At 39.5% G+C, this 22648-nt stretch overlaps 1 protein-coding gene across 1 annotated transcript in view; it reads right to left on the minus strand.

Moving 5' to 3' along the window:
* LOC144638385 (uncharacterized) overlaps positions 1-22648 on the minus strand; it is a 177126-nt gene that overhangs the window by 36207 nt on the left and 118271 nt on the right. Inside the window, 28 exon segments of the mRNA XM_078497600.1 lie at positions 461-632; positions 1060-1213; positions 1623-1764; positions 2671-2955; positions 2957-2994; positions 3522-3663; positions 4377-4708; positions 4977-5118; positions 5792-6093; positions 6590-6731; positions 7416-7741; positions 8247-8388; positions 8737-8880; positions 9469-9597; positions 9599-9648; positions 10063-10204; positions 10853-11178; positions 11950-12091; positions 12709-12852; positions 13771-13949; positions 14674-14815; positions 15347-15672; positions 16313-16454; positions 16808-16979; positions 17551-17701; positions 18579-18720; positions 19910-20217; positions 21441-21582. Of these exon segments, the coding sequence (XP_078353726.1) occupies positions 461-632; positions 1060-1213; positions 1623-1764; positions 2671-2955; positions 2957-2994; positions 3522-3663; positions 4377-4708; positions 4977-5118; positions 5792-6093; positions 6590-6731; positions 7416-7741; positions 8247-8388; positions 8737-8880; positions 9469-9597; positions 9599-9648; positions 10063-10204; positions 10853-11178; positions 11950-12091; positions 12709-12852; positions 13771-13949; positions 14674-14815; positions 15347-15672; positions 16313-16454; positions 16808-16979; positions 17551-17701; positions 18579-18720; positions 19910-20217; positions 21441-21582 (5100 nt within the window).

The following is a 22648-nucleotide window of genomic DNA, read 5'->3' on the forward strand; positions in this document are numbered from 1 at the left end:
AAAACGCACAAAAAAGCAACATTTAGCCCTGTTCAGTACTGTCATCCGGTAGAGGGGGGCTTATATCCGGGGGGGCTTATAACCGGATGTATTTTTTTGTTTCCAAGATGATGGGCCTATAACCGGGGGGGCTTTTAAGCGGGGGGGCTTATAACCGGAATTTTACGGTATATGTCTTTCGTGCATAACAGACATAAAAAAACAGGATCGGACGATATGTCAAGTAAATAATCTGTCATGTAATTCAGTAACTACTGTTTTATTAGTCACTTCGGGCAAAAGATATATCCTTCATTTACCTTTAGAGCGAGGGTAAGACTCAGAGAACATACCGAAAAATTGATGTGATGCTTCCCCCCCCCCCCCTATATATTTGAATTCTCATGCTCATAGCATTGTGCTCACTATATAAATCAAACGGTAATCTGAGTGGTCTTACTATCAAAAATAAATTTCTCACCTTGTCTCTGGAGTTCTTCCTGTATCTAGCAAAGTGTACTCCATCCACACTGGATGATAGGTAGTATGTGGTCACCCATTGGCTAGCCATAGCTCTACCCTGGGTACCAACTCGTATTATCTTCGATATTCGGCCAAGGTCTAGTTGCAGCCATTGATAACGATTGTTGTGCCTATGAATTAAGTTGAGAAAATGTTATATAAAGATTGTTTTTTAAGAATTACTTTTATAATAAAAACGTTGAGGCTGACATTGGCTTATAAGTTTATACTAAAGTTTTAAATAAGGCTGAGAACGCGTCGGGCATCTCTGTGTTTCTTGCTTCTCGTGAAGACAAAGTAACCGACATTCTTGTATGACATATGCTTCTTAGTACAGCTTACAAGGCTCTTCGATATATTTCATGGTCTATCCGAATTCGCCTTACTAAAATGCTATACTACCTTAAGAACGTTTTCAGGTTCAACTTTCTTTAATAAAACGGGGGAGAGAGGTCCGTGTAACGGCATCTTAATCGTGTTCTGTGCCCTGAGAGATTTTCCCCGAATGCAAAGATCAATTTTGTTTACAAGGAAAAAACAATAAAAGGCTTGTATAACCTGGCTGACCAAGCGCTTTGGTATCTGCCCATGCGTCGTGCATTAAGCCTGGCTAAATATGGACCATGATATTTATCCCACATGGATGACGCTGTGATGGCCGAGTTTTTAATGCCTCCCGTCATCATGCCAAGTGGTCGATTGCACATATGTCCTGCAAAAATAAAATCATCAGTAAACATGATGATTCACAATATTAAACTAAATAAAGACTCCAATGAGAAGGAAAGGTTCTTCGCCGCATAATAATGACAGCCGTTTCTGAATTAAAAATCTAGATGAACGCCAGTCAAACTACTTTTTATCTTGTTAGGTCTGTGGATGAAACCTTAGTGTACGACCATTTAAATGAAAGCTATTGAGCAGTACTTTCATGTGATACTGTTTATTATGTCGTACAAGGTTGTTCTTACTTTTTAGTATGTGGATGAAACCCAAGTGTGTTACCATTTAAAAGAAAGCTAATGAGCAGTACTGTTATGCAGAGATAGTTATTTTTCCGAAGTGGAAATTTAAGAATTTTTTTTATTGTTGGACTCTTTGGAGGTAACTGGCATGCCTACCTTTGCTACAGCCGTAAACCTCAAGCCTCATAGAAATATGACCATGCCAGGTTCTGGGATAGAGTCTTATAAAGCGAGCACGGATTGGTGACCTGAAGCGACTAACAACTACTAATTGTCTCTCAGAGTTTCCTTGGAACACCTGTTTTGAAAAAAGTGAAAGTCAGCAATTAGAGCCATAAGGGTAAGAATATGTAAAATAACATTAAAATTCCATTTTAATGCAGCATGTATAAAACGTTCTTGGAAAAAGCACGAGTATATTTACACTCACACCTCAAAGAATTGCTCGTACTTGTGCTTTATTATATCGATTAAGTCGAATTCCCACAAACAACCATCCCTCGATAATGGTCATCTCACGATAAAAGCAAGAATTTTTTGTATTGACAGCGCACACATCCATAGACTTTACTCCTTTCAAAACCTCCTCCATGCTCGTAGACTCAGGGATAGTTAGTGGGGGCGAAACGAAGTAATAAATAATAATAATAATAATTTATTTCTAGTGCATTACATTAAAAATCTCAATGCCCTTACAAGTAAAAATATTTAAAATTAACCCAGCAGAAATCGTAGCGACGAAAGTTATCAAGAAAGGCGGACTAGGTCGCTACGATTTCTGCCGGATTTATTTCTTCGTTTCGCCCCCACTAACTGCCCCCGGGTCTCCGAGGATGAACCTCCTCACAACCACCATTTGTGTGAAACGGCCAGCTAAACAGTCAACTCTCTCTAAGGCAGACACCGTCTGGACCAGCTCAACTGTCCGTCTTAGAGAGGTGTCCGTCTTATAGGGAGCTTAGTTACAGTAAAATGACTAAAAACGGCAGGGACGGGACCAACAGCAAGTGTCCGTCTTATAGAGGTGTCCGTTAAGAGAAAGTTGACTGTAATACTGCTCCCGGCTGGTCATTGTATAGCGGACCAACCGTAAATATCTACACTTACGCTTAATAACTTCACACCATTAAAACAGGAAAAATATGCGCGCCAACAAAACAACAAATATGTTTATCAATGACATGAGCGTCTTTGTAAGACATACCCTTGTTCTTCCTCCTTCCTTGTAGAACCGGAAGTGGAATCCATTCATTCCGTAGGCAATCGTGTAGCTCTTGACCCACTGATTAGCGTCATATCTACCTTGAATTCCAACCTTTATCACGACTGCTCGGCTTCCAAGGTCAATCTGGAACCACTGGCGTCTGTTGTTGTAACGTGCAATCCATGAGCCAAACCGTGAACCTCTGCGCATGGCATTCAGTCTGCCTTGATAGGCTGCATAGTGAGCATTGTAGATTGATGATGCTGTGAAGGAGACATCGGGCAAGACGGCTGTCTTCCGAGCCAAGTGGGATGTCACAACGCTCTGAAACAAAAAAAGATATTTGAGTGAACTATTGTAACCTTCAAAAAGTGGTAATAAGCGATAAACAATTTTAAACTTGTCCCCTTTAATTCAGCCCTTTTAAGGATAGCATCAAAACCATTATCTGACAGCCAGTGACAAATATATCTTAGTTAATAAATGTATTCAAGATTTTAGGTCCAATTCTTAGGTGCAGTCCAACTAAAATGATTGCGGTAGAGTAGTAGTGGAGTGAATCTTATAGTCTTCGTCCTCGATGGCTGCAGTTGATCTTGTTAGAACAGAATTTATATACCATAGCAGAACCCAAAAAGCGGATAACCAATTACTATGGCGTCCTTATAAAGGACGACAAAACTTGTGGCCCCTGCATGCTGGAGACCACCAGTGTTCTCTTAAATTGACAGCACAATATGAACATCTTGTTATCTGGATTAAAATTATTAGACACTATCTTTGGTCGATACAATATTTAATAGGGCTTAACTCATTACTGAAACTGATGAGGGACACATGATCTTACTCACCTGGAGTACAGCCATGCAGTTCAACTCTCATGGAGATATGTCTGTACCAGCCGCGTGGGTGAATACGGACACATCGTGCTACTATTGGTGGAGTCAAAGTGCGTGTGACGATTGAAGCCCCGTCATAGTTTCCAACAAAGTACTACAAAAGAAAAAAGAAAAAGGAACATTATATTACCCCAAGGAACCTATTACCGCCCAGGAAATTAAGGCTGAATAAAATAACCACGCAATTTCTAAAGTTTGCGTCAATTTCGTTCGCACCTTAATTTCCTTATTTTATCTTTTTATCGTTTGATTTAAATTTAAAATTCTGTCTTATCGATTAAGTAAATTAAATAAAATATCAGTTTTTTTTCTGGAATTTAAAATCATGGAAGAGATCAAGTTGATCTTTTCCATGATTTTAAATTCCTCCTTGAGCGATATGGTTTTGTTCTGTACTCTACGATTTCCTGTTATCATCAAATAAAATGTTCTCTTTCTGTTTGTATAGGGAGGTAAAGTCTGCATACGAGCCTAGTGCCCCATCAGGCCAAAGTTTATCCCGGTTTCCGTAGCATGAAGCGACTAGAAAGCATTTCTACTCCCCTCTGGATGGGATGCTAGTCCATCGCAGGGTTACCCCCAGCATTAAATTCGCCGGTACCCATTTATACACCTGGGTAAAGAGAGGAACTGTGAGAGTAAAGTGTCTTGCCCAAGAACATAACGCAGTGCCCCGGCCAGGGTTCGAACCTGGACTGCTTAATCAGGAGTCTAGCCCACGAGCCATTGTATATAGGTAAAAAAAAAAATGCAAGATGACTTTTAAGCAAAGACACAAAATAACATAAAAGCAGAAACAGCTCATACCTTCAGTCGATCTCTCTGTTTGTAAGGTACATAATGCACGCAATCCACACTGTAAGCAAGTGTATAACGCGTCACCCACTGTTTAACAATCTTCCTTCCTTGAGTAGATATCATGGTTATCTTCAGGGTACGACCGATATCAACCTGTATCCACTGGTGATGGTTATTGTGCCTGGCTGCCCAGCCTCCCATGAACCGACCACCGCGCACGCGCTTCAGTCTTCCAAGGAATGGTGCATGGTAGCGGTCCCACATGGATGAAGCAGTAATCTGACTATTTTTAATGCGACCGCTCTGGGCGCCAAGTGGATAGCTGCAAAGTCGTGTCAGTTCTGCAAAAGAATCATCGATTTATTTTCCTTCTATTAATAGATCGACTGGCAAAACAAGCAGATTGACTTTGTCAATGGCAGACACATTTTAAAACAAACACCTCTTCAAGAAATATACCCACTAAGCCGCAAAATACAGTCACCCCTCCAAGAAAGACACTTCTCGAAGGCAGACACTTTCACAATAATTATAAACAATTCTTTCACTCAGAAACGTTTCTAGAACAGACACACTTCTCAAGTGAGTTGACCAATAGGCAAACTGTACCTTTTTGACATCCGTAAAGTTCAGCCCTCATGGATATGTGGCTTCTCCAGGATTTGGGGTGAATACGGACATACTGGGCCTTGAATGGGCGGAGCAAGGTATATGATACGATTGAATTTCTGTCTGAGTTACCACGGAACATCTAACAAGAGAAAGAGAAAAAACAGCTAAAACAAAATGGTTTAGTGTTAACGTTCCGTGGTTTCAAAGGATAACTGATTGGTAACTATTGACTACTGAATTGCTTCACCCATTGAACAGATAAAAAGTGGTCGGAGTTTTCCCGTGTTAGGTTACACCAATTCTCAGCCACCAAATTTTTATAAGATAACGAACCGTCACGAAAACCTTAGCAAAAACAAATAACCCAGTTTCATTAACACAGTGTAAGTGGCGAGACATTGTCCTTCGGCAATTGAATTGCCAACAGAAAATCGCTCAGATAGCTGTTCGAAATAACAAACTGTAACGTATGTAAATGTATGTGTCCTTTTCCCCAAGAAGTCAACTATTTGCAGGGCAACACACTTGTCACTGGCCTTGTGAGTGAAGTTCGGTCAGTTTTGACTTGTCAACGTAATATAATGCTATTTGTAAACGTTAGGTCGTACAATTATGTAATGTTATTTTACAATTACAAAAACTCTTGACTGTTCATTTAAACCCTTAATTGTAAAAAACCATCGTCATCATCATCAACTTCATCATCATCATCATCATCATCATCATTAATTTCATCATCATCATCATCATCATCATCATCATCATCATCATCATCATCATCATCATCAATAACAACAACTCAAAGAACTCACCCTGACTTTCCTCCTTTCCCTGTAGGCTGTAAATTTGGACCCATCTCCATATGACAACACATACCGTGTCACCCACTGATGGGCGTCACGCCTTCCTTGTGTAGCGATTCCCGTAACACGTGCAATATTTCCAAAGTTTATCTGAAGCCACTGTCGAGCATTATTTACACGTGCACTCCAAGAACGTATAGAGTTGATTCGTCCCAGCCACGGTGCCAAGTGGACATTGTAGTATGTTGAGGCACTGAGGGCTCCGTCTACGATTCGTTTATCTTCCAAGCCAAGTGGAAGAGCGCAGCGTCCTGAGAATTGGGAATGTTAACAGATAATTTGTATTGTCATCCATAAAGTTTGCTTTGGATTAAAATAATTATTTAGAAGGCTAAAATATGGTTACAACTCTAAAAGGAAAAACCCGAACGTTTTTCGACTTAAATTAAGTCATCATCAGGGTGATGTGTTGCAATTTGTTTACATTTTATTAGATGGTCAACAAACTCAATAACAACAAAACTGGTATCAGACGAGAATTATTTTTACATCGCCTGCTGGCTCTAGTGTTGTCCAAGCCAAGACAAAAACGAATCGTAAGCGCCGAAAAAATATGGAAATAAGTGAACACGAGGCAAGATGGAGACAAGGTATGTATTCTGTATATACATTTAAAATAGCGCTCAGTGCTAGCATATAATGCTGATTTTTGATGCTATGAAATGACTAGGAATATCGCTTCTTCTCCAACAAACCGAAAACGTAAAACAGTACAAACTGAACTACTAAGGGACAAAAAATGTTTACCAGCCGGACAGCCATTGAGTTCAACTCTCATGGAGATGTGTCGGTACCATCCCTTGGGAAGAATACGTATAAACCTGGCGCGAGCAATTGGGAAAAGTCTGTGCTGCTTGATAGTGTTCCTGTCACGGTTTCCAGCGAAATACTAATGAAATAAAGCAGAAAGAGAAACAATGTTTTTATTAAAATAAAATCAAAAAGGAAGCAAACTATCATTACTTACTTTGTGAGCGTATCACTACTTTGTACAGTATTACTGAGAGATTCAACAGGCTGGGTTAATCGTTACGATTAATTAACGCATTTAGCTAAACAAAACATGACAGCTAAATACAGGTACGTTTAAATGTTTAAATTGGAAGTGTTGTTGACAACATTTTGTGTTAAAAAAAACGAAACGCATGTTGCAAACCATTTATTGTTTGATTAGACGAGAGAACTGTTTGTTCACTGGTACTAATGGCAAGATAAAAGCCCAAATGCAAGGTTTGCAACAACAAACCAAGCTAACTGCCACCTTCTTCGACAGCCGTGGCACTAGCTGATAAATTCACCACGTCATACGCTGAAAGGAGAAAAACTGTGTAGCCTTAATATATAACTCCAAGGCCAGCTTAGCCAGAACCAGTTTTACGAAACGATGCATATAAAATATAAACTGACGTATTCAAGCAACAGACCCAGCGAATTGTAAGCGTCCTTACTAACTCTTAATGTCTTAACCAATTAAAAGAAGAAATGCTACCTAACCATTGAATAGGAAGCAAAAACGTTGAACGATAGCAGCTTTTCTCTCTTCACATCAAAGAACAACTCAAAAAAAACATACCCATGCTCTTCCCTGTGACCAATAGGTGGTGAAATGAGCTCCATCAATACTGTAAGACAGCATATATCTGGTCACCCACTGACTAGCGTCGCTTCTTCCTTGTGTCGCAACACTTGTCACTTTCATTGGCACTCGCATGTCAATTTGTAGCCATTGATGATGATTATTCACCCTCGCTGACCACGCTCCCATAGTCCTTCCAGTTCGCTTCTGGTTCAACCTGGCCAGGCGGGCACCATGGTTTATGTCCCACTCGGATGAGGCGCTGATCTGGTTGCTGCGTATGCGGCGGTTTTCCATTCCCATTGGTCTGTTGCATTGCGGGCCTGCAAGTTTCATGGGGTTCGTAATGAACCAAAGCTTCCTTGTCTCAGTTGTTCAAAGGAAGGATAATGTTATCCACTGGATAAATCGCTATTAAGTGAATAAGTGTCAACAAAACTAAGTACACTATTCACGGGATAGTAATTTATCCGGTAGATAGTAAAATTCCCCTTTTAAAAGAGTGAGACCTGAAAACGGATGGACAAGGCTCTCCACGGCCCAGATGTTCACAGGATGGATGTTATACACCGAATTATTCGCTATACAGCGGAAAACTGTTGTCAGAACATACTACGCTTTCCTATCTGCGTAGTGATTTATCCGGAAGAATACAAAGAGAAGAATGGTAGAGAATAAAGGAAATGTTTGGTGGCCACCTAAAATTGGCAGAATGTTACTTCAACTTTTCTAGGAAGCATATGTCAAAAAGAGTCAAAAAGTCAATAATGTTCAAACAAATTGTCAATTAAACTGAACAAGAGTTTGTGATTTAAAAAATTTACTGACCAATGATGCATCCATAAAACTCCACCCTCATGGACATCCAACCACGGTAGGCTCTGGGGTGGACGCGAACATATCGAGCGATGATTGGTCGGTTAAAGGTATGAGTTACCACAACGTAACGGTCGTAGTTCCCTCGGAATAACTACAACAGAGAAGGAATCGTAAAACATTATGTGGGTTGATAGAACTTTACATACGAAACAAAGAGCAGCAACATAAACAGAGTCCAATACTTATCGAAAACTTAAAAGGATAAGCAAGTGTTAAGTACTTCGAGACTCGGCAAAAATATTCAGGAACTCAGAAAACAGTCACGTGTAACGTTACCTTGATTACTCTAACCTTTCTGTGTAATATTTGTAACTAGAGCCCAACAACAACAAAATCCAACATTTATCGCAAAATTAAAATGATAAGCAAGTGTTAAGTAGTTCGAGAATAGGCAACATATTTAATTAAGAACCAGGAACATAACCACATGTTACGTTACCTTGATTACTCTTCTTTCTGTGTAGTATTTATAACTAGAGCCGTCACGGCTGTAAGTTATTCTGTAAGTCTTGACCCACTGTTCGGCATCAAATCGGCCTTGAGTGGCGATTCCTGTTACACGAGTCACTGCTTCAAAATCAACCTGTAAGGAAGATGCAAGTCAGAAAGAAGTTACTTATAATGATACGTTTCTGCACATTTAATATTTGCACTTCAGTAGATGTAGTTTCAAGATAGAGTTTCCACTACTGTCAAAGCTTTTAATTACCTATGCGAAATATCTCGTACTTTTAGGACATCGTGTAGCACACTTCGTTGCAAAGAATGACTTGTAGAGGCTTAATACTAATTATTAAAGCCCAGACTACGTTGTCTAATAAGCCTTTAGAATTGATATCTGTTTGTTCTGGGTTTATGAACATAGTTTAATTGATGGCTATACAAAAATTATGCTTGTCAGTAGGACACACTTGGAGAATTGCGCCTTTTAACTTTAGTTCTAACACATTGTTTTGCGACTTTTTAAAACACTCAAACCAGTTACTGTGCTTTCCAGCTATGCTCTAGAGATAGTGTTAACTATTTTCTTTTCTCTTTTGTTTCCGAGGGATTGTATCACATGGTTTGAACCTATATGTGAGCAACCATATAGAAGGCATTGAGACGATCATGTTTAACCATCAGTGATTTTCCCTCTTATTGGTTAACTCATTTCAGCTATCCACTGCACCTGTAACCACTGTCTCTGGTCGTTTTTACGCGCACACCACGAACCACCCAGTCTTGACACCCTCCTCTGATGAAGGCGAGCATTCCACGGTCCACAGTAAAAACTGTGGTACGATGAAGCTGTGATTAGACGGATTGGCAATACGCCGGTCCGCGACACCAAGAGGCATGTTACATTTGTCTGAAAGAGAAAGAGTTATGACACTGTTAGGTTATTATACTTCCGTCCTTCTTGTACTTTTTTAATTCACCACTAGTAGTCTTCACTTCACACAGCTCATGTTCAGGATTTTACGCTAGCTACGAAATTTACAAATTTTACGATTTTTGAAGGTGTGTGCGAAAAGTGCAAAATTTGCAAAAAATTGCGAAAATTACAAAAAATTGCAAGAGCAAATTTTGGCGCTTTTCGCAAACACCTGGCAAGAATTTGTTAATTTGATCATTTTTGGTAGATGTGTTCAATCCTGGACGTGACTCTTCGCATCCAGATCTCAAATCATCTGATGCGCTTATTACATGAACCATATGAAGCACACAACACTTTTGTTTAAAAGATTTCAGGGGCTTACATAGGTGAAAGGTATCCACTTACTTTCTGGGCATCCATAAAGTTCCAGTCTCATTGCAATGTAACTGTACCAGCCTTTGGGTACAACACGGAAGTAGAGAGCTTTGATTGGTGGAGAGAAGGCGTGGTTCCTTACTGTGTATCGATCGCTGTTAGCTGGGAAATACTGAAAAAAAGATATAAATGTATAACGTTAGTGTGCAGAAAAGCGAATTTAATTGTGGGTTTAACTCTGAATGCTTTGGTACAATTAAAATACTCATAATATAAACTCTCCATTTTGAATATATGTTTCTTGTATGCGAGTTCGTGGTGGTTAAACAATGGCTCTTAGTTTATACATCTGTTCTGCGACATTCTTCACAGCACGCTTGTAAACTAAACCACTGGACAAGGCTAGCAAACGCTTAGTCTAGCAAGAACAGAACGTCTTCCGTTGTGCATTGGTTTGTCCTTTTCATCCCCAACAAGACAGGTGTGTGAGATTCAGCCCGAAAAATTTGTACTTATTATAGTTATGTAACACTACAGAGATCCACATACTGCCTTGGAAGTGGTCGTTTCTTTATCGAAAACTAACAAAGTTACCAATTACGATTTTCTGTAGCGTTACTCAAACATTATTATGGAATTATTGGTTTGAATCTGAGTCATCTTTCTCAGTCGTACGGGATGGAAATGACCTTGCAGGAGAAAAATCTCGCTTTCCCAGGCCAGCAAAGGTTTATCACCGCCTTTTACAGACCAGAAGACAATCTTAACAAAGACCAGTCCCTGTTCCCTTAAGAGAAAGAATGTCATAACGCAGGTATACCTTATAATTTCCATACTCCATGTAATATTCAAAATGCATGTTATCTTGACTGAACGCCACCAAATAACGTGTCACCCATTGATTAGCATCCTGCCTTCCTTGTGTCGCAATTCCCGTGATTTTCATTGGTCGACCCAGAGCAACCTGAAGCCACTGATTGGCATTTCTAACGCGTGCAACCCAGGCTCCCATATAACGGCCAGTGCGTGTGCGGTGGAGTCGGGCGAGATATGCGCCGTGGTAGACGTTGTAGGATGACGAGGCAGTCATGGCAGTGTTCTTAATTCGGCCGCCCTGTATACCAACTGGGGCAGCACATGGTCGAGCTGAAATATGAAATTTTGGAGTTAGTAAAAATATATTCTTTTTACAGTCAAATACATTAGAATGTTAGCTCTGTTGTACAAGAATGGAAGACACAGCAGTCCCTTTTTCGCAGAGTCGAGAGCGGGAAGCGAAAAAAAAAGACCGCGCAAAAAGGGGACAAAGCGAAAAAGATCGCCCCACCCGCCTCGTCCCACCCGTCAACGCCCAAGCAGACGGACCGACGGACCGCGAAAAAAAGGGACGCTCGTAGTCAGACCGGACAGGTAAGATAATAAAAAGAAGTATAACTTTCGAGCATTGTAAATGACACTTCCATACAAAGAAAGAATTTGTAAATGACACTTCCATACAAATTGAGGCAACCTTGAAAAAAAAGACGGGGCTAGGTTTTTAAATTTTAGCTGAATGCAATCAGTTTCAATCTTCTCTGATTTTGCCCAACGTGCCCCCTTTTAGCTTTTCTGTGTTTCTTATAGTTCTCCTACAGTTTTTAACCACATTATAATGTAGTAATTCAGTTACTTTTTTCGACCAGTTGGTCCGTGCTGACATTGCGTGAAATTGCGTGACACATTTGCAAGAACACACTCTTTTAACTACCACAGTAAGACACTACCTCTCTGGAACCTCTATTTTCATTCGCCCGCTGTAAACACTACCTCTATTTTTATTGGGGTGGGGTTTTTTTCCTTTTTTTTTTTTTTTTAAGAACCAATGAATTAATGTTCCGAGGGGGGGGGGCGACCCAACTAGCAGATTTAGCTACATACCAGCCAGGCAACCATAAAATTCAACCCTCATTGAAATGTGGCTGCGCCAAGATTTGGGATGGACTCGTACAAACTGTGCTTTAAATGGTGGAACAAATCTGTAGGCAACTGTTGTGTGGCGGTCAAAATTACCACGGAAAAGCTAGAAGAAAAACGTAAATGTAGCAACGTTAGATCACTGTTAACAATATCGTTACAATACTCGCCTAATATAATAGATGTATTTAACGTGCTCTGAATTTTAATATTTTACATTCAAGCTAAACGAAATGATTTAGGAAGCTGAAAAGCTAAACGTGAAAATAGGTAAATTCAACAGAGACATTTCGTTGTGCTCCCAATATCGCATTTACAACGTTGAGACACAAATTTAAAGGAAATGAAAAGGAAACTTTACAAGCTAAATATGAAAAGAAAATTTTATTTTTTTTTTTTTTTTTTTTTTTTTTTTTTTTTTTTTTTTGTTAAAGAAAACAGACTTTACTTATCAATAAACTACACATTTCCTATTTCCTCATAATTTAAACGTTTATCCCTGTAAGGGTAAATTGAGACCACTTCTGAAACCAAACGTTTCTTCTTTGATCAAGATACCGAATGAAGCACCTCCTCATCACTTTCAACGTAACTTTATTTTTTCGCGTTGTGAGATGAGAAAGGAAAAGGAGTTGCGAAGCGAGAATTCAAGCGAGCTAAGGAACAATTCAAGCTTAGTCCACATGCACTATGTGTTTATAATGGATAATTAACACAATTCACCCTTGTTCGTCCATACTGCTTGTAAGGGAAGAATGTTCTGCCATTTCTGCTGTATGACACAACATATGACATCACCCACTGGTGAGCATCTTGCCTTCCTTGAGTGGCCACACCCGTGAGGCGGCCCATGACACCAAAGTCAACCTAATTAAACAAGAAATTAACATTATTACTCACAAAGATTGAAATACTGAATTGCAAAATGGATTGGGAATTAATTAGGTGTTTTGTAGAGGAAATGCTTTAGGTACAAATACGTTTTATGTTGAGGAACAGCTTTAACGACTGTTAAGTGTAGTGCCGGACGTATTAAAGTTTATTTCCTCGATAAACGTCATTTACCCAAAGTGAATTGGGCCCTTAAACTATCTAAAACCTTAAAGGGCTAGGTTGTTTGAAAAATCATTAGTCTTGCATTTTAAAATGAGCATAGAGGAATGCAATGCTGTTAAATGGGGAAAAGGAAAAGGGATCATGCGGGAAAATAAACACTTTCCTTTTGAAGACATTAAATTCGAAGATGCATTGCTTTCTCGCTTACATATTTCTTTGCAAACTTTACACTTACTTATGAAACCTGTTAGAACCTACACTGAGATGTTTTCCAAACTTTGCCTATTGATTATTTATCTTATAGGAGCGTAGATTTTAAAAACAAAAACCGAGGGTACCCATGCTTGTTTAGGAGTAACAGCACCTTGTTCATAACTAATAAATCCATATAATATCACCATGATTATAGTCACGATGGCTTGCTAAATTCACGTTTCCAACTATTATTTCTTATTCTACACTGAGAATTGATCCATATTTATTCCACAGAATGAAAGCTTCTATTTAATTCAAAACAACAGAAAATAATGATAGGTCACCGTACTCGTTTAGGAGAAATTGACGATTTACCTCTCTGGCATGGTCCAGCGTAAAGAAAAAAGCCGCCATTTTTGGGTGCGCGCGCTAATCACACGTGAAATTATGCGCAGTAGAGATGCGCAATGCAATACTGTGGAATAACCCTAACCCTAAATGCTGCCTCATTAAAGTACACAAAGATATATGTACCTGCAGCCATTGTCTAGCGTTATTTCTCTGGGCACACCAGGCCCCAGTCCTACCACGACTAGCATACATGTTGAGTCGCCCGCGATCTGGGCCGTGTTTAGAGTTATAACTTGAAGAAGCAGACAATGCACCGCTTGAGATACGACGATCTTCTAGACCAATAGGAACCTTGCACCTCCCTGGATAGGAAATAAGGGCATAATTATTTAACTTGTATAACATCAAGTGGAGACAATGCTGTTGAATACCGAATGATGCATTAAAACAATGACCAATGTATCACTACTTTACACAGCATGAAAATGGAGATTTACAGGAAACAAAAGGTGGCTTAAATCTCCTTAAAGTTGGTCATCCCACTTTAAGCTATCAGTTTAAATGTTACTTTTAAAGATAAGAGGTGAAAGTTTCAGAAATACAGTTAAAATTCCTTTACTTTACGAGAAATTTGGAATCTGCCTTGTATGATAACAATGTAACAAATGCCATTAGCTCGGAGAAAACAATTTTGCCCCTAACTTTTTCTTGCCTGTAGCACCGACAACAGTGTTATCCCAAACTCATTAATTATTCATCAAAATAAAACAAAGGAAATCAGAACCGTGGCGGTGATTTGAATATGATCTTAATTTCCAAAGATTTTTTACGATTTTATTTCTGCTTTCTCAACAGTTTTAGTTTTGATTGAGAAGATATATCAGACACTCGAGAGAGTGTTTCATCACATTTCAAAACACCTCGAAGTTTGTCAAAAATACTCCGCCGCGCGTCCTATTTTCAACTCTCTTCTCGGTGTTTAGAAATGTGATGAATCAGTCTCTCTCGCGCGTTGACATATTACATCAAATTGTTATGAGTAAAATACAAAGTGAATTTCTAAAGAAACAGTAAGATGTAACCTACCGATAGCACAGCCATAGAGCTCAACTCTGGTAGAGATGTGTCTGTACCAGGACCTGATGTGAAGTCGCACAAAACGGCCTCGGATTGGTGGGATGAGGGCATGGGAAACAACTGTGTTTCTATCACGGTTAGCTTGGAAAATCTGTCGAATGGAGATGTGGTAAAATATCGTATTATTTCTCTTCCTACGTCTCGAAATAACGTTTAATATGTAAATCTTACTAGTCGATTGACACGGTCGTGGTGAAAACATATTTCTACAATAGTCTAAAATTATCAATGTCATTTAATGCTTACTACGAGCAGAATTCAATAGCTTAAAATGTAAGCGCGTAGTTCCATCCAGTGAAGAAAACAAAAATACCCTGATTTTTCCCTGATAGAAAATAACACTGATAGAATGAAAAGAAGCTAATTAATCCTTTAAATCTCCTTTTACTTATTTTTTGGATAGGACAACTAGCATTGGCCACAACAGGACAGCCGTTATAAACTATGCTCATAATTAACCTTAGCTTGAAATAAAATTCGTGACTTTTCTTTAACTTTGACCATAAAAATGGATTTCCTTGAGAGATACTGAATTCCCTGACTTTTCAATTTTCTGACGGAAATTTTTTGACCTGTGGCAACCACGTTTACCTGCATACAAATAACTGGAAATAAAACCCACCTTCTTCCTGTTGCGTTCAAAATAAGATGCAAAATAAACGCCGTCCTGACCATACAGTAAATAATACGATGTAACCCACTGGTTAACATTGGGTCGGCCTTGAGTAGATATACGGACCACTTTAGTTGATCTCCCTAAGTCAATCTGTAACCACTGGTAAGCGTTGTTTGTTCTTGCAGACCAGCTGCCCATGTAGCGACCCCTGCGTTTGTTTTGTAGTCGAGCTAAATGAGGAGCATGGTAATTGTCCCAGCGAGAGGATGATGTCATGGCTACATTTTTGATGCGGCCATTCTGCATTCCCAGTGGACGATTGCATAGTTTACCTGTAAAGGCAATGTCATATACAGTGTTAAGATTTTTTCGGTGCTCTGACGTGACTTCATTATCCTAGTTTTTTCTTATTCAAAATCTCTCCATGTACAGCATAGGACTGCTAAAAATAATGTTGATGGTAGCACAGTCGAACATCTCCTCAGGACACCACCATAATACGGACACACTTCCCTGGCTTTTGGTGTCCGTATTAATGAGGTTCGACTGTACTTCCAATACGCACATATCACGATTGTCTAATGACGTTTAAATAATGATGGACTGAGAAAGGGAGTAATCTTTCTTACAGAGCGTTTAATACTCCCAAAACACGTCACTGAGGCGTTAGCACGTTACTTTGTATAGGATAGGGGACAGCTATTTTTGACAGCACTTAAATGATAATGTAGTTATTGCATAAATTCGTTGAGAACGAAACGAATAGTTTGTTGTAAGTGGGAATTTGTTACATCGGAAGTTCGTTATACCACCATACATGATAAAGTTCGGTCACTGTGCTAAGACATTTTCTGTGATTTTACAACGTTAATTTTTTTGGACTGTTTCTTTCCTTTGTTTTTTTCTCTATTAAGGTATTTGTAGTATCAGGGTTGCCTTGTACTAGAAATGTTTTACTTTACGTGTTCTTACCTAGCCTGCAGCCGTAAAGTTCTACTCTCATAGAGATGTGACTTCGCCACGTTCTGGGGTGAATACGTACATAGCGTGCTTTGAATGGGCGGAGGAAGCGGTGCGTTACTACGAAATTCCTTTCGAAGTTTCCTCTGAAAATCTGTGTAAAACGAATTAAAAAAGGAGACATCAGGAAATAGGTGTTATTTTAATGTCCACGGATTTATTAGGCAAGCCCTCAACTATACTCTACTCGTAAAGGTAGACAAATTGTGATTTGTATATGTAATCACAACACAATAGAAGGCTTTCCAATGAAGATATTCCTTCAGAAATCTAAGATCAAGATTATGAAATTCTCCTTACTTATCGACACGCATTCTGTTAATGTTATTTGTAAGAATTTATTGGTACATCAGGACAATATCTCCTAGTTGATGATTTTCTTTGTTCTCATCATTTGCCGACATTGCTGAGCTCTGTGTACGGTAAAAAAAAACACAATTACGTCACCTTAGTCCTCCTTCCTTCCTTATATGGGATAAATCTGACGTTGTTTAAGCTGTAGGACACTGCATAACTCGTGACCCACTGGTCAGCGTCATATCTACCCTGAGTAGCGATTCTCTTCAGTCGGCTGACAGTTCCCAAGTCTATATTCAGCCATTGCCTCATATTGTTGTACCTGGTGGTAGGTAAGAGTGTTACATCATGACAGATTAGTTGAAATGCTGGTTTCACGATTTTTTCATTTATTCGCAGTTGAAAGAGCATCCGGTATCTATACAGTCAACTGTCTCTAAAACGGAGATCGTCGGGACCGGCTCCAGCTGTCCGTCTTAGAGAGTTGTCCATCTTATAGAGAGTTAAGTTACAGTTAAATAACTGAAAAAGGACAGGGACAGGACCAACTCCAGGTGTCCGTCTCATAGAGGTGTTCGTTAGACAGAGTTGACTGTATTAGGAAACATAAGTATGCAAACAAACACAGTAGAAAGAGTTACGAACTTTGCAGAGTAAATTGTAGTCAAAGGCAGGTTAAAAATGCACTAAAAATAGGAAAAAGTAATATAGTGAACACCATTTTCATAAAAATAGCAATAACGTTTTGAAAAGTTATTGAACTCTGAAACAGTTTGTTTACGGAATATAAGAGCATCTTTACAACGAGAATTTTGTAGTGCTGAAAAAAAAAACATGAACTAAATTTGAACATTTAAGACTAAGTTTGTCAAGTACAACAGTATGGTACTTACTTTGCGATCCAGCCTCCTCGTACATAGCCGTGATTCCTGGACTGCAGTCTGGCATTCCATGGTCCATAGTAATAGTTATACATGGAGGATGCTGTCACAGCCTGCTTGGTTACGCGGCCGTCTTCCATTCCCAAAGGAACATCACAAGGATCTGATAAATAAATGAAACAAAGAAAACGTAGTAAAAAATAACACATGTGCGTAACGAATGAGTAACAAGTAAAATAAACTCTTCTTCCGCAATTCACGGTTGCAAAGGAAAGTTTCATATTTTTCTGAGGACAGTGCAGTGTGGTGGGGTGTTGTTGGCCAAGGTGAGGTACCAATGAGATTTTTGATCACGTTATCAAGACTTGTATGTTACAGACTCTCAGTTGGCGGGGCTGTAGCGCCGGGCAAGTGAGGAAAAATGAGAGGTGGGCAGGAGAGATTGGGACGCCAAATCCCCTTTGGCACTCCTTCCTTCTCAGAACACCCTCGCTCCCACTCTCACCTTGCTTTTCGTAAACTTTTCTTTCGCCACCAATCTACAGCTTGGAAAAGGCTATATCAAGACAGCGTTCGAATAAGATTTAAATGCAAATTGTCGATCAAGAATTCCAGCGGGTCAATGGAAAAAATCTCACTAAATCACCAGACATTTTCTGAGAATTTGTCGGGTCAGGTAGCTAACCTCGTCGGGTTTTTGACCTGAGAACCATCTCTTATCTGGAACACTCTTGCAATTATACAGCGTTCTGCTAGCTATCTAGGATGATTAGCCAAAGTCCAGGGAATAAGACTGGGCACATCACTCCAAGTTCACTCGGCCTAGGTATAGCACAGTTAGTTGTTGACTAATACTCGACAAGGCCTCAACAAAACTAACGATCACGAGCTGACATTGAGAGTCTGACTTCCTCGCTGAATTACACAATTGCAGAAGTACAACATGCAAGTACTTCCGCAACGCAAAATTATGGAACGCAGTGCATTTTTAAGTTGTCTGTAAAATCCTTACAAATGTAAAAGCAACTTTATACACTTACCTGATCTGCAGCCATAGAACTCAGCTCTCATAGAGATGTATCCATACCAGCCCCACGGGTGGAGACGGAGATATCGAGTTTGTATTGGAGGAGACAGGACGTTTTCTGCGAGACTGATTCGGTCACGGTTGGCAGTGAAATACTATAAAAAATAAACGGTGAAGTTTTATAATAAGTTGCAGAAACTCGAACAACATTTAATACGGAACTGGGCTAATACAAACTCTGCCAAAAACGTCCTTTGCGCTTCAAGGCCATGTCATATTGTGCGTTACCTATTTTCTGCAAAAGTACAAGTAGAAGTGTTGCAAGGCAGGTTTTGCCAAATATTGGACACTTTAACATGGTCAGCTTAACGTTACGAAACTTTTCTACTTAACTTTTGTCGAATGACACTTTCGTAAACAAACAGTCTTACGAAGAAACACAGTTGTGCTGCGTCAGTGACCAATACAGCTTAATATTCATCCACCGTAAAGAAAAAGATGGCGACTGGTACATTTGCCTGTAATTCCTAGTGCGCGAAAACACTAAAAACGCTCACAAAAACGCACAGAAAAGCTCCAAAAGCTTCAAACACTATATGAACAATGTTGTTAATACAAGGACGAATTTCGCTGAAACGTTACTGTCTTTTATGCCCTACTGGCAGTCAGTGTTAGGTTCGCCAGGTATTGTGGTAAAATGTACAGCTGCCATCTTTTTCCATACGGTGGATTGATAAAGGCTAATTACTTATTACTGCCGTAGCAAATGTAGAAGCTCCGACGAAACGAGAGCTCTCCAAATTTTCTATGGCAGTAAATTTGACTTGTAAAAGCTGAAAGCGAATTGCTTACTTCTGAGACACGTGAAATCTACATTGTATACAACTTCTGCCCGGGGGGGGGGGGTACTCCCTATAATGGCCTATACGGGGAGGCTTCGCCCGAAAGGGGTACCTTTTTCAGGCTTCAGGTATATAAAAGGGTAGGAATTTCACGAGTTTAAGTATATGAAAGGGTATGGAAATCTGTCATTTGGCTATTTAAAAGGGTCTTTAATTAAAATATTTCGAACAGACGCAATTTATGGCTGTATTATTTTAATTTATTAAGCGCTACCTAAAGGTGACAAGAAAACGTCCTATTTTAAGTCCACGCCATGTCTCTTAGGTATATGAAAGGGGTACCTTTTTTCAGTTAAAGGTATACGAAAGGGGTACAATTTCTGTCAAAAATGGTATATAAAAGGGTAAGGGGTTAGAACTTGGGGCGGAGCCTCCCCGTATAAAACTTTTCTGAGTGCCCCCCCCCGGGAACTTCTGTAAGCATCAAAGTAGCACAACTGACCTTATCCTGACTTCTCTGTCTGTATGTTGCCCAGTGCAGAGTATCCAAGCTGTATGTCAGCTTATATCTCTTGACCCACTGGTTAGCATCTCTTCTTCCCTGTGTGACAACCTTTCGTACAGTTGTAATCCTGCCAAAATCGACTTTAAACCACTGGTTATGATTATTTTGTCTGGCGATCCAGCAGAAAGGTTTGTGAAGTCGTCCATTTGCTGCTGTGTAGCGTGCATTGTAAGCGGATGAGGAGGTGATTCTTGCATTGGGGATTCTTCCAGATTCCAAGCCCAGTGGACGGTTGCAGAGTGGTGCTACAAGGTAACAAAACAAAAACTTGTTAAAAACATCCACACATTAAAATATAGTCAATCGTTATGTATATGTTGTGTTTCAAATATGTTTTTGATTGGAAATTTTTCAAAGCAGTTCGATTCCTATTTTTCTTTGTTTCAGATTACAAATATGTCAATAAGAAATGTAATCAAAGAGGAAAATAACAGACAAACTGATTTGAAAAGTTTAAAACTGAAAACAAATATACTACTAGAGAAGCGTAAAGAGAAGTAAAATTGCTTGGTAAATGAAAGTACAGTCAACCCTCACTATAATGGACACCTTCGGGACCACAAATTGGTGTCCGTAATAGAGAAAGTCCGTAAAAGCGGAAGTTATTTTCAGTAATTCTTTTTTGTCGGGACTTCAGGTTCTGTCCGTAATAACGTGGTGTCCGTAATAGTGAGGTGTCTGCAAGGCAGGAATTGACTGTAGCAATCAAATCAACGTTGATTTAGCCTAAATTTCTCAACTTGGTCATTATTTTGTACCCCCGCTTAATATTTTCAAGTCTTAATTATCTCCGTTGTTCTTTTTGGTCTATTTTAGTTGACTAAAATTTTCAGATTCTATTGGATTCAGGGACTATAACTTTGTACGTCGCAATGTATGACTTTGGGCCTGTTTACATGATTCCGGAATGACTTTCATTCCGGAACGAGTTCATTCCATCCCCATACATTTCTCTGTATCTGTTTACATGATACCGAGACGAAAGTCAAGTCATTCCGGAATGAAAGTTTCGTTCTGGAATGACATTTCATTCTGGTATCATGTAAACACAGAACGAATTTCGTTCCGAGATGAAATCGCAACTCATGAAACCGCATACGGACTCCTCAGTTTGAATTCAGAGCGAAAAAACGTAATAGCATTTACTGCTGAGCCCAAAAAAGCAACTCTATGGTCAAATTACTCGTAAAAGCTGTAGATACGGCCATTAATGGGCACAAAAACATGTTTGCGCGAAACATGCGCCATCTTGTTTTGATCTCGCGCGAAACATGCGCCACCTTGTTTTGATCTCGCGCGAAAACCGCGCACGTGAAAATGCCTTTGGTTGAACGGGTCGACTCTGTCATGTAAATGCAGAACGAACTTCATTCTGGAACGAGTTTCGTTCCGGAATGAAAGTCATTCCGGAATCATGTAAACAGGCCCTTAGTACAATTACAGTGGCTTTGCTCAATTAACAACCTACCAATCGGACATCCAATGAAGTCCACTCTCATAGACATCCAGCCGTACCAGGTCAAAGGATGAATACGGATATATGAAGCTGCAATTGATCTGGGGAAAGTGTTGGTCACTATTGTGTGACGGTCACTGTTGGCTGAGAAAACCTGTAAAACAAGAATGCGAATAGCAGTGGGTGTAAATTATGCATATCATGTTCATCACCCACGTAATTTTTCTTCTTCACATCGTAACTCAATCATCTTACGGTATTGTTTGGTATTCTAAGATGGTTGTAAAATGCCAGTAAAAAGAAACGAGTAAAAAACCTGTTGTTGACTTTTTCACTATTATGCGAAGTAGACGAACCTGTCAATGGCCCTTATGCATGTTTACGTCAGACTGGCTGGTTTCACCACCAAGCCTCGCTTTCGAAGTGTAAACTTGTAAATTTTATCATGAACGAATTCCCAAAGCAGTAAAGATGAAAAGAATACCCACGTGAAAGCTGCATGAAGGTGGCATAGGGTTGAGAATAATTCGTGTAAACGAGGCTTGGTGGTGGATTTTGAGCATATGACGTTATCATGCATAAGGCCTATTCTGACTAGCCTGGCGGTTTTCGCTATAGACATCATAGTTTTAAACGAAGAATGAGAAACAGTTATCATAAATAAATTCGTCATCATTTAAAGAGAAAATAAACCTCTTTAGCTTCCTTCGTTTGTTGTCCCATTTGAGTCCACGTGATGTTACCCTTGAGAATTATCCCTTTCAAATTCAAACAAATTCACGTGAAAATGAATGAATAATAGGCAAAGGAGCAGTTCTCTGGAAAACATCACATGATCTTAAATGGGCAAATTACATACGTAGCAAAAGAGGCCTATTTTACCTTATCAAAAACTAGCAATGGTATATTGCAATTCCTCAGTTTTCATTGGTTAACAGGCAATGGTATTTGAGCTCATATACCATTGACCACAAATATGGTAGCCAAAATTGCGTCAACGAAAACAGCTAGGGAGCTCAAATATTGCAATTCTTTCAGGGGCCTTTTTTTATAAAACAGTTATTCCACTCGCGCTTGCTGGATATGAGATCGTTATGGCCAACTCGGTGCTACGCGCTTCATTGGCTATCTACCATTTCATATCCAACGCGCGTTCGTGTAATAACTGTTAAATATACCTGTTCTACCTCAAACCATTGCACAATCAGTATAGTAAGACC

This window comes from Oculina patagonica, chromosome 14 (genome assembly GCF_052425735.1).
Source record: "Oculina patagonica isolate OP01 chromosome 14, crgOcupat, whole genome shotgun sequence".
Classification (NCBI taxonomy): domain Eukaryota; kingdom Metazoa; phylum Cnidaria; class Anthozoa; order Scleractinia; family Oculinidae; genus Oculina; species Oculina patagonica.